The 12616-nt window shown below is 40.7% G+C and overlaps 1 protein-coding gene across 1 annotated transcript in view; it reads left to right on the plus strand.

Annotated features, from left to right (window-relative positions):
* Positions 1–12083, plus strand: part of FDXACB1 (ferredoxin-fold anticodon binding domain containing 1) — a 29881-nt gene extending 17798 nt beyond the window's left edge. The window contains exons 3-6 of the mRNA XM_077456922.1: positions 1730–1886; positions 4754–4957; positions 5898–6056; positions 9300–12083. Coding sequence (XP_077313048.1) covers positions 1730–1886; positions 4754–4957; positions 5898–6056; positions 9300–10440 — 1661 coding nt within the window. The 3' untranslated portion in view covers positions 10441–12083. The remainder of the gene's footprint in view (positions 1–1729; positions 1887–4753; positions 4958–5897; positions 6057–9299) is intronic.
* The last annotated feature ends 533 nt before the right edge of the window (positions 12084–12616 follow it).

Here is a 12616-nt window from a genome sequence, read left to right on the forward strand (position 1 = left end):
TTTCTGACATTTGTTGCTTACAAGTTAAAATATGTATTTTTTTGCTAGAAAATTACTTGGAACCCCCAAACATATATATACATTGTTTTAGCAGAGACCCTAAAGTATAAAATGGCGGTTGTTGCAATATTTTGTTCTATACATCACACATATGCGCCACTTTACAGGCAGACTAAGGGGACCCCCAGGCACGATATTTAAAGGAATATTTCATTTTTATTGTTTAACTTTAAGCATCATTAAAATCACTGCTCCTGAAAAAAACATATCAATGCAAAAAAAGTTTTTAAAATGATCATGTCCCCTGGGGCAGGACCCAGGTCCCTATACACTTTTTTATATGGCAATAACTTACATATAAGCCTTTAAAATTAGGACTTTTTATTTTTTATTTTTTTTTATGTTCATGTCCCATAGACTTTAAGACCCCTTTCACACCGAGGGCATTTTGCAGGCGCTATAGTGTTAGAAATAGCGCCTGCAATCTGCCCTCAAACTGCTGCTCCATTCATTCCAGTGTGAAAGCTTGAGGGCTTTCACACTGGAGTGGTGCGCTGGCAGGATGTCAGGAAGTCCTGCCAGCAGCTTCTTTGGAGCGGTGAAGGAGCGGTGTGTTTACCGCTCCTCCACTGCTGCTCCCCATTGAAATCAATGGGGCAGCGCTACAATACCGCCGGCAAAACACCGCTATTGCGGCATATTGCGGGCAGTTTTAACCCTTTCTCGGCTGCTACCAGGGGGTAAAAGCGCCCCGCTAGCGGCCGAAATGTGCTGCAAATCCAACGGTAAAACGCAGCTAAAATAAGCAGCATTTTACCGCAGGCGCTATGGGCGTGGCAGTGTGAAAGGGGTCTAATAGGGTTCGCTAGAACTTTTTGCCTTTCGAGGTATTCTGGTGCGAACCGAACCTGGGGTGTTTGGCCCATCCCTGGTGGTTAGTTACAGAGAGGTCGATTTACTAAAACTGGTGATCACAGAATCTGGTGGAGCTGTGCATAGTAACCAATGAGCTTCTTGGGTTTTATTGTCAAAGCTTAATTGAACAAGCTGAAAAGATAAGTTCACTTTTTTTAAAATAGAATAAATGCATCTCTATTCTTGCAGGTAAAAAAAAATGTACAATTATTTATTTAGTTTTTTTGGGAGCCTGGAAAGCATTTTCACCCACAATCAGCAGATGGTGGGTGCAATGCAGGGCTCTTGCAGACTGTCCATATGATGTACGGCCAAACGGCTTACATACACAGTTACTCGCGAACAGGAAGCATCAATAAACTACCACAGTGCTCAACAGCGCGGTGGTAGTTCATTGACAACTTACAAGCCTACAGCTGCAAAGGCTGCCGGACTTTTTCTGTTTTCTGTTCACAGAACTCTGATTGGGTGACGTGACTGGGTGGGCGGAGCCCCAGTGGCCATGTTCTCAGCAGAGAGTGACAGAGCATCGGGGATGATTGCCTGCCGCCTGTCATCAGGGAGCCGGGGAGGTTCGGGGGGGGGGGGGCCAGTGGATTTGTAACGCTTTACATGTTACACCCTGAATACAAAAGGTGAACTTCTCCTCGAAGTTAGAAGCTGATTGGTAACTATGCAGAGCTGCACCAGATTCTGTGTGCACCGGTTTTAGTAAATCTCTCCCACTGTGATCATTTTTTTTTTTTTTTTTGTATTACATCTCTACTAACCCTAATTTTAAAATATGACTTTTTCTGTCTTTGTACTACAATAGGAGCTCTGGTATACTTTGAAGTGGATGCTACAAGACTAAAAGATTATGTTTTTCTTACTAATCGTCTTTATGACCACATTATCTTTAACTTCCCACATTGTGGGAGGAAGGCCGGCGTGAGGAAGAACAGAGAATTGCTCTGGAAATTTTTTCTTAGGTAAGTAAGTATGCTTTTAATGATGTGGACATGTGTGTTTTATGCTTTTATAATCCTATCCTGAATGTGTAAAAGATGAAGAGCACTATCCTATGTCCTATCAGCTGCTCCATCCAAATCTTGTCTCTCCTTTAGAGGACTCCTACATCCCCCTGTATTCTGCTGTACAATGTTATATTCTTCCCTAGAATGTTTTCTTCCTCTTCATTGCCTGCTCGTCATGCCTTCACGAAAACATAGCATACACAGTCAGAGGTCATTCCGAGAAAGCTCATCTAAAGCACAGCCAAACTACACAGAAGGCATATAATGACCCAGCACACAAACACTTTATAATAGCATTATTATTGTTGCATTAAAGGTGAAGTCCAGCCTGGGCTTTTTAGGCTGGGCTTCACCTAAGGGACACAGGAGAGCAATTCGTTTTGCACTCGTTTTCAGTGGAGATCGGTATGAGGTCCGCTGTCTGCTGACCTCACTGCCATCAGTCAAGGCACCGCATCATCACGACATCAGAAGTCTGGATCCGCCAGCTGCCTTGATTAATGGCAGTTTGAGACGGCCTCTCCCCGCCCCCTCCACGGCTCATCGCTCCAATGAGCGTGAAGAAGCAGACCAGGAGAGATGCTGACTGACAGTCGGCATCGCTCTGCTCGTGGAGGAGTGAAGCAGAAATAAAGAGGTTGATTTACTAAAAGTGGAGAGAGCAAAATCTGGTGCAGCTGTGCATGGTAGCCAATCAGCTTCTAACTCAATCTTGTTTAATTAAACTTTGACAATAAAACCTAGAAGATGATTGGTCTCTATGCAGAGCTGCACCAGATTTTGCACTCTCCAGTTTTAATAAATCAACCTCAAAGTGTCTAATAAAACTATCCCAAATTATGTAATCGGTAATCTAAATTTTTCTTATTTGAAATATGAACACTATCATCACGCGCTACAGCAATTCGCTGAAATCTATGAGCAATTCCACTTCCCATGTAGATACAAATCCCATGCTGGTACAGGTGTGACCTTTATTCTATGAAAGGTCTGCAGCATTTGCTTAAAATGTAATCTGCTTTCTATGTTCCACCACTAGATGATCATTGTCATGTACTCAAATGGAGTCAAAATAGTGTGATCTCATTTAAAATTCTATTGGGATGAAAAGCCAAGATATACTCTGTAAGGTGCTTACACTGCACTAGTGTATAATGCTAAATCATTTCACTTTTCTGTAAGTATATGCCCAATACTCTAATACACTCACCTTCCTGCTGCTCCACACTGTGACATCTGCAGCGGACACTTCCAAAATATATACACATGAACTGGAAGTGACTGCTGATGATGTGTTTCCGGTTCGCTTGTTGGTTTCCCAGTGCATCCTGGGAGATCTCTTACCTGCAATACCCCCAAAACAAGCAAAGCGAAGCTTAATAAAAGTTTTTTTTTAAAGCTTCAGGTGTCGTGAACAAGCATTGTCATAGACTTCTGTGGAGGTTTTGGAAATGCTTTGAAGCACCAAGAAAGCGACAGGGGCTATAATTTTTAAATTAAAGCAAATGCAACATATGAACAGGACTGTAAGGTAACCTTTTAATTTAGTGACAGGCCTTTTTGATTGGCAAATCTTATTTTCTTTTTTTTTTAACTGTGAGCTATAACCCCTATAATATTTATTTTTGCCCTCTTTGTCCCATTGGGGAGATTTACCTTCACTTCCGGTCCCATACCCAAATAGGCTGTAAGAGGAAATCCCTGCAAATGAAGGGAATCTCCAGCTCACCAGAACTAGTGTCCCCATTGGAAGATTTCTCTCCTCTTACTTTTCTGGGCACAACCCAAAATTTGGGATTTTCATTTACATTCAATGATAATGGTAGACAGGACAAATAGAGAGGGGGAATTTCCCATAACGGAGACACAGACAGCAATACAAATGGACAGGTGTTCTAATCCATCTCCACTCCATCTAAAAAAAAGTTTTGTATTTTAATTATACTTTAAAAAAATTTCTTCAGTGGTTTTTAGCTGTACATTACGGATTATTTATTGGACGTTTTTATGTTAAAAAAAAAAAAAGCATAATTTTAAGATTCTAGATTGCTATTTGCAATGTTAAGAATTTCTTAAAATAAACCTGTTAATACAGAAAAAAAAACACATTTTTACAAATGCCGAAAACAGGCAATTAAAGATGCCTGAAAGTTCCTGTTTTTAATAGCACTCTGGAAATTCTTAAACATAGGGTTCTCCATAGTAAAAAGGATTCCTTTAGCTCTGAAACTAGACACTGACACAGTGTGTTCTGCCTTGCATTTCCCTCAATGCCAACCTCTGAGCTTCTCTAACTAATAGAGACTTGCATGAAAGGAGGCCATGCATAACGGAGCGCCAACTTTCTAAACTAAAAATACCAGTTGTTTGCATATTAAGAGTATTTGGTCAGGGGCTTTTGAGACATTGTGTAAAACTACAAAAGGCTCCAATGGACACATTTAGGTTTTATTTCTGATTAACTATAGCAATCATTCTCAACCAGGGCTCCTTCAGAGTTGGCTCGGGATTCCTTAAGTTGTGGATAACTGACCTTTCATGTGATGGTGCCTGTATAGTTCTAGGTTCAACACCATTTGGCAGAGCCAGAGCTATAACTATAACGGTGGCATTATGACCTCCAGTGTAAGAAGCTTTCTTCCCACTGACCACCACCAATGAAAGAGGCATTTTCCCAATGACCACTCTTAGCTAGGGTTCCCTGAGGCCTGAAAATAATTGCAAGGGTTCTTTTGGGGTAAAAAGGTGAAGGAAACAGGCTGAACAATGGTGACATTTTATGTAAGTATATAACTAAACATTTGTTTTTATTTGTTCTTTAGCTGTGTGGAAGTCCTTGGTCAGAAAGGAGACATTCATGTGGCTTTGTGCCAAGGTCAAGGTGGCACCCCTGCTGATGAGCCTAGGAGGGAGTGGCATAATAGCTGGCAAATAGTGGCTATGGCAGCAAAGGCAGGGTTCATCCTAAGTGCTGTGACTCCCTTCAGTTACAACCAGTTCTGTGGTTATCAGAGCACGGGATACAGGTAAAATATAATGTCAGCCTGGATTTAACTTTTTGATGGATGTGGTATGATTGTCTTGGTGAACAGTGGTATATATCTAAAGGGCCTTACCTGGCTCGTAAATCTGCTGAAGGTTTGCATGATGTTGTGATCTTTTTTATTTATTTTTTTTATCGAGGAAACAAGGCTACAAATTTTTATTTTATTACCAACAGGCAGGTAATTGAGGACCTTTTACAGATAATACCAACTACTTCTGCTGGATCTACCGTTCTTCTTTTTCTGCAGAAATTTTAATTTAAAATAAAAACATGAAGCCGCTGGCGAACAATTATGGTTAAGTGGTTTTGGGAGACGGCCTCCTATTCTGAACTCTTAATGGTACACCTAAAATGTATTTGTCCGTCACTGAATCACCCACCTGCTTCAAGATCCCATTGGTAACTTTTCCCTGTTAGATTTCCTGCTCTGTCCTCTGCTGCATCATTAGGAGGCAGAATGAGGGGTGTCTTGCCTCCCCAGTTGCATTGTCTGAAAACTCTGTGCAGAAACACTGCTGTCAGACATTTGCCATTCAGCCTACCTGAACCTTCCATTTGCATAGCAAGAGACAATTCTCTGCTTTACTAGAACCCTAATGATGGCCATATCTTCTGCACTTTAGACAAGCTTTTTCGGTAATGTATCCTGTGAATTGCATATAACCCATTTACAACATTTCAGTTTCTGTAACAATGTTCTCATTTTTTTTTTTAATAACCTTTTGCTCAGTTTTTTTATATATATATATATATATATATATATATATATATATATATATATATATATATATATATATATAAATAGTTGGGCAGATGGGCCTCCTGTATGCATTCTCACCTTGTTCCTTTTTTCTTTCTTTTTTTTATTTTATTTCCTTTTCCCTCACACATCTCATATGGTAATGGTGATTTGTTCACAGAAGCCAAGAGAAGTCCTTCCATGTGGACGGCTCATTGAATCACATTTTCACCAGAAGTCTACCACTGGATAATTTGACAGCATTACATCTGATAGATAGACTGACAGACTCGTCGGCTTCTGTCCAGGACCAAGAATACTGTGACAACCAAGTATTCAGGTGATTATTTTAATGAGATGTATATGTTGTGAACATCTCCAGTCAAGTCATTCAAACCATATTGATTAAATATACGGTATGAAAGGTCAACAGAGAGACTGACATCTCTCCCTCTAGAGAGAGGGAGAGATGTTGGCACCAGGATGATGCTTCTGATGGAACACACTTTAGGTCATGAGGTCCACAGTACCAGCAACAAAATTGTTTCAAACTTATAAAAACTAAAATTGATTACATTGTTGTTCCAAAGTTTTTATTGATGTTAACAAAAAGGAAATGGTTACAGTTGTGTCACATAACAGAGTTCAATGATATCGTAACAGGGTTACCAAATATAACCAGCAAATAAACAAAACAGAAGCATTGACATGTAATGGATATAAATCTGTCAAGAATAGGGTTGTCAACCAGATCTACTACTATGTTCTAGGTTGGGGGTAGAGTATCGAAAGTTGAGGAAACCAATAATTATTCTGAAAAACCCACTGAATGCCTAATAAACATCTGTTAGGAGCTAAGCATCAGAATAAATTAACTTGGGTATTGGGTTCTAAGGACATCTATAACTATTAGTTAACAAAGGTTAGTTGGTCGGTTTCCATATATACTGTCAATAGTATGATCTTAAAATCTGTGGGAATCAGGAGGTGTGGGGTGTAAAGTGAAATAGTGAATGTGTTCCTGCTCACATGTGAGGTTTGGGGATCTGATTTTTAAGGCGGGGGGACTTTGGTTTGATTACATTGTATGTGCTACTGATAGTAACCATTCAGGTTTAGCTGTCAACTGCAACATTGTAGAAAATGATGTGTATAGATGGAACGAAAAATAAATTTACGACCTTTACTAATTATGATCAGAGGATTAAGGGCCTGAACTGGCCAGAAATCCACGTTCCGTGAGCGTTTCCCCTACTGCTTTCAAAATACACTGCAGTTGCAGCGGGTTTCAATGTTAACATTAACACTCAAACGCAGGTTGCAAACGCAGTGCATTTGCCTGCACCGGATTGCATGGTACAGTAGTACCATACAATGCAGTTCCTGTTTGTTTTATAAAGAAAAGCATGCACTTCTTTTTGTGTGGTGTGGTGCGATTTCAGCCTGTTCAAATGAATGGGATGAAATTGCACTGCATTCCTGTGCAATTCATGGTGTAAACTGGCCCCTAATGCCAGACCCCTTCAGGTTTTCCAGGAACCTGAAAACTTAGGGCATGCAAACAAAAATGTTATTCCGCAACTCTCTAGCAATATTAAGACCTGGCCTGCTCCTTACTGCCTCTTGTGCCCTCTGTACTCTCCCATCTTTGTGAATAGAAACCTTATTGTCTAGTAGGAAGTGGAAAGCCAACTTTTACCAGGGAGGTGATTGATGTTTTGTGCAGGCACCTATAGGTGTTTGATTTTAATCATGTTACTAAAAACAAAACCTTTTTTTTTTTTTTTTCGTTTTGGATAGAGTGCAGAGGAATTAGAATGCTTATCAGTTTTTATTGCTGTCTGTGCCCCCGCTAGAGATTCACCTTCTCTATTTGTCCTGTTTACCATTACCACTGAAAGCAAAAGTAAAAAAAAAATATAAAATTTTGGGTTGTCCCCAGAAAGATAATAGAGGGGAATTCTTCCAATGGAATCACTAGTTCTGGTGACCTGGGGGTCCTCAAGTAATTCTCTTAATTTGCAGGGATTTCCTCTCGCTTCCTGTTTGGCTATGGGACAGGAAGTGATGGGAAATCTCCGCAATGGGACACATATGGCAAAAACAAACCTTACAAGGGTTATAACCCTCCCTTGCGCTATAGAAATAAACAAAATTCCTATAGTTCTACTTTAAAAGAGAAGTATGGGTGTTGGATTCATACTTACCTAGGTGGATGCAGCATCGATCCGATGCTGCATCTATTTTCCAGCGTCTCTAACACTGAAAACCGAGCAATTGAATACTGCCAATTGCACGGTTTTCACCGCTCCCTGAGCAGAGAGCTGCTGGGCCCCCTGGTTTGGGGAGGGGTTGGGAGAAGCTCGCAGAGAGGCTGAGCTGGGTGCCAGTCCAGGCATGTGGGTGGATCCCAACTCCATGGTGGTAATGACGCTCGAGCATGTACCAAACTGTATTCCTGTGATCCATAGGAGGAGTACAGCAAAACAAACTTTGGCTGTACTTCTCCTTTAAAGAGAAATTTTTGCCCAAAAAATTGTAATATGCTGAAGAAAGCTAGAACCTACTGTATGTTAGGTTTATTTCCTTTCTGTGTGGGGAGTGTTCCTTTTGCACCCTGTCACACAATGTATGAAGATTAGAGGAATCGGGGAAATAAATCCCTAAAAAAACTAAAAACTTTAACTTTGTCCACTCTACTAAAATCAAAATAGCATTTGTTGATGTCCTGACCATGTTGTAGAAATGTTTCTCAGATCCTGTCCTGGTCTCCACACAGGAAGTACAGAAGAATATATTTCAAGTGAAGCTGAAGTGTAAGCCTGAGAAAAGTTCCAAAAAGTTTTGCCTTTTACTTTGGTTTTAATCCTTTAACTGCCAAGTCCTTGTTCTATAGCTCCAGGCAATCAAAGTGTTAAAAGAAGCTCATGAGCTTGTTTTAAAGTGGTTGTAACGTGTTATGTTTTTTTTTTATCTTAATGCATAAATGCATTTTCTGTGTGCAGCAGCTCCTCTAATACTTACATGAGCCCCATCTCTCTCCAGCGATGTCCACGACTGCCTCAGCCTTCTGATTTGGCTGAGTAATTTAGCCAATCAGGTGAGAGAGGGGTGGGGCTCAACCAAGGCTCTGTGTCTGAATCTACACACAGAGCTTTAACTCGGCTTGGGTGCCCCCATAGTAAGCTGCTTGCTGTGGGGGCACTTGACAGGAGGGAGGGGCCAGGATAGATGAAGAGGAACCCGAGAAGAAGAGGATCCGGTTTGCTGTGTGCAAAACCACTACACAGGGCAGGTAAGTACTGTATAACATCTTTGTAAAGCCTTGTGTTTTTTTTATATTTTTTTCTCTAAAAATAACAATCGCTTTAAGGTGTAACTTTCCTGAAAAGCTGCCTGATCACTCCTATAGTTCGCACAGAAGATCCTTTTTTGTGTTTGATCATTAGTTATCGGAAAATATATTATTGTTCAAGCCAAAAATCGGAATATTAATATGTTTTGTGAAAAAAAAATTTGGTTCAGTAGTGAAAAGGGTTGAAGAGGTTGTAATATTTTTTCTGTTTTTGTTTTTCTCTTTTAGGCAGTTAATTGGAAGAGAGGGATTCCATCCAGTCAACTTGCTGTATGAAGAACTTATGAAACGTTTTCAAACAAACTTTACTTTAAACACTTTCGATGATGAGTTTCCCCTTATTTGTGAAGTGTCCAGTTTCTCAAGTATTTTTAATTGTCCCGAGTCATGGAAAAATGTTTTCTATGTAACAGACAGACACCGGATTAGATGTGGAAATGTTGATGGTACACAGGGGAGCCATACAAGTAGTTCTCAGCATAATGTTGCTGAAGATTCAGTTCTGGATTCCATAGCTAACAGCAGTGGTCTAAGTTATTTAAGGCCTTCCTTGACTTCTTTCATTAAAGACATAGCTCAGAGATCCAGCCTTATACCAGGTACTCTATATGTGCTCAGTGGGCCTGTTTTCAGAAAATGTTTAATCTCTCCATGGATGATGCCGGTCTACCGAGAACTCATCTTGTTTCTGTGCTACTCTCCAAGTGACACAAAGGCAAGTCAGCTTCAACTGGCGATGGAAACCATTGAGAATGTCATGGTCTCTATTACAAACTCCGTTTTACTGAATGATGAACTGGATTTCAGTAAACAACCTTTAAATGTCCAAGGCTTACATTTTTATCAAAAGACTAGTGTTTATTATTTTATTAACAATGCTTCTGATAAGAGTATTGGAACAATCAGGATAGTTACCTCTGAAGAATTGAGCAACGATCCTAGCTTTATTATAATAACTCTTAATCTGGATTTAGTGGCCATGTGCCTTTTGGGCATTGAAGATTGGAGACAGCTTTGGACAGATGATGAGCGATTCATACAACAGTTCAGTCAACGGAAGTTAAAACCATTTAAGAAGTTTTCTCTTTACCCTCCATGTTATACCCATGATGTTAGTTTTTGGGTTGAAGATGGTGCTGTGTTTGATGAGATTGAGTTTCACAACATAACCCGGAGAGTGTCTTGGGGAAACATTGTAACTATCGAGGAGCTGGAACAGTATGAGGATGTGAAAATGGGAAGAATCAGTCGGTGTTATAGGATGACCTACCAGTCTTGTGATCGAGCTCTAAGTTATGAATCGGCATTAAAAATTCAACTGCAGTTGAGGGAAGAGCTGGGAAGATGTTTACATATTACTCTGAGATAGACACACTTTAGTGTGAATGGAAATACAGTCAGTTATGGTCTGGTACAGACTGGTGTTTTGCAGACGTTGGTTATTTGTGTCCCTTCAACACAAATGTTCAGTGGCCAAGAAGTCATGTATTGTTAAAGGAAACATGTATTGGGAGAAACTAGAGGCTGATATTGCTGAAAATGATAGTTGCTTGTTATGATGATACAGTGGCTTAATGCAAATGTAAATCCGTACTTTGTGTACGAACCCATTCATGCCCAGCACCAGGTATGCCACCCTAGACCACCAGGGATGCCAGTCAGTGACCACAATGGGCATCACTGATTGGCATGCATTATTGTTTGGCACTGATTGGCATCTATCAGTACAGTATAATACAATGCCGCCTATCAGTGCCCATCCGTACCGCCTATCAGTGCCCATCTGTGCCGCCTATCCATGCCCATCTGTGCTACCCATCCATGCCGCCTATCCATGCCCATCCATGCCAGCTATCGGTGCCCAACCATGCCACCCATCAGTGCCACCTATCAGTGCCGCCTATCAGTGTCCATCAATGCCACCTCATCAGTGCCACTTCATTGGTGCCACCTCATCACTGCCCGTCAGTGCAGCCCCATCAGTGAAGGAGAAAACATACTTATTTACAAAGTTTTGAAACTGAAGCAAAAAAAAAACATTTTTTTTCAAAATTTTTGGTCTTTTTTTTATTTGTTTAGCAAAAAATAAAAACTGTAGAGGTGATCAAATACCACCAAAAGAAAGCTCTATTTGTGGGAAAAATTATAAAAATTTCATTTGGGTACAGTGTAGCATGACCGTGCAATTGTCATTCAAAGTGCAACAGCGCTGAAAGCTCAAAATTGGTCTGGGCAGGAAGGTGTTCGAGTGCCCAGTATTGAAGTGGTTAAGTTGAATCTGTAAGTTGGAACAGGTATATTTTTTTATTGTAGCTCCAGCCAAAAATACTATTTAGGGGTAGATTTCCTCTCACTTCCTGTTGTCTCCTTCTGTTTGTAAGTAGGAGTCATCGTAAGTTGGTTGTTTGTAACTAGGGGACCGCTGCCTGTGTTAGGACCTGGGCTTGAACCTGGGACCTCTGGTGTGTCTGGCAGTGACTGATTGCTGAGCCTGCTGGAATGCTGGACAGTTCCTTGGATAGCTCCTTAAACAATTCCTTGCATGATCTTTTATTGAATTTTGTTTGCCTTGAACCTTGAACCCTTTACTTCTCCCATGAACCTCCTGATTTAAGCCATGTGTCTGCACTTCTGTGCCAGAATATTGTGCCGTCACCAGCCAATAGCTCACTGCTGTCTCTCCTCCTGCCAACCATATCTTTGTTACCATTCGTTACCGACATTTGGCTCGTTCCTCGACTACAATTCTGCCTGTATCCCTACCTGCTATATCTGCTACCGGACCCCGACTTGCTCACCTCCTGGTGGGGCTATCCTGAGGACCGCAACCTAGCAATAACACGCAGCAAAGCCCATCTCCGCCAGCAGGAGCTCTGATGAATACCAGTTAGTGCTTAGACCCCGCACCTCAGGTGAACCGGGGTGACCTGTGTGAATGCCTGCTCTGCTGCTATAGCTACTGGCCTCTGAGCCTGACACCAGACCGTGACAGCCTGTGTGTGTGTGTGTGTGTGTGTGTGTGTGTGTGTGTATATATATATATATATATATATATATATATATATATATATATATATATATATATATATATATATATATATATATATATATATATATATATATATAAATCGGGCAGCGATGTAACACCGCCGGCAAAACACCGCTATTGCGGTGTATTGCAGGCGGTTTTAACCCTTTCTTGGCCACTAGCGGGGGGGGGGGTAAAAATAGCGGCGTTTTACCGCCCACGCTATGGGCGGTGTGGTGTGAAAGGGGGTCTTAATCGCGCTGATTGCTGTATTAATGCCAATGGTCCCAAAAATGTGTCAGAATTGTCCAATGTGTCCGCCATAATGTCACAATCACAATAAAAATCACTGATCGCCGCCATTAAAAAAAAAAAAATTTAATAAAAATGCCATAAAACTATCCCCTATTTTGTAGACGCTATAACTTTTGTGCAAACCAATCAAACGCTTATTGCGTTTTTTTTTTGTTTTTTTTTTACCAAATATATGTAGAAGAATACGTATTGTCCTAAACTG

The sequence above is a fragment of the Lithobates pipiens genome, unplaced genomic scaffold, assembly GCF_037356315.1.
Source record: "Lithobates pipiens isolate NorthernLeopardFrog02 unplaced genomic scaffold, aLitPip1_a1.2 Scaffold_27, whole genome shotgun sequence".
Lineage (NCBI taxonomy): Eukaryota > Metazoa > Chordata > Amphibia > Anura > Ranidae > Lithobates > Lithobates pipiens.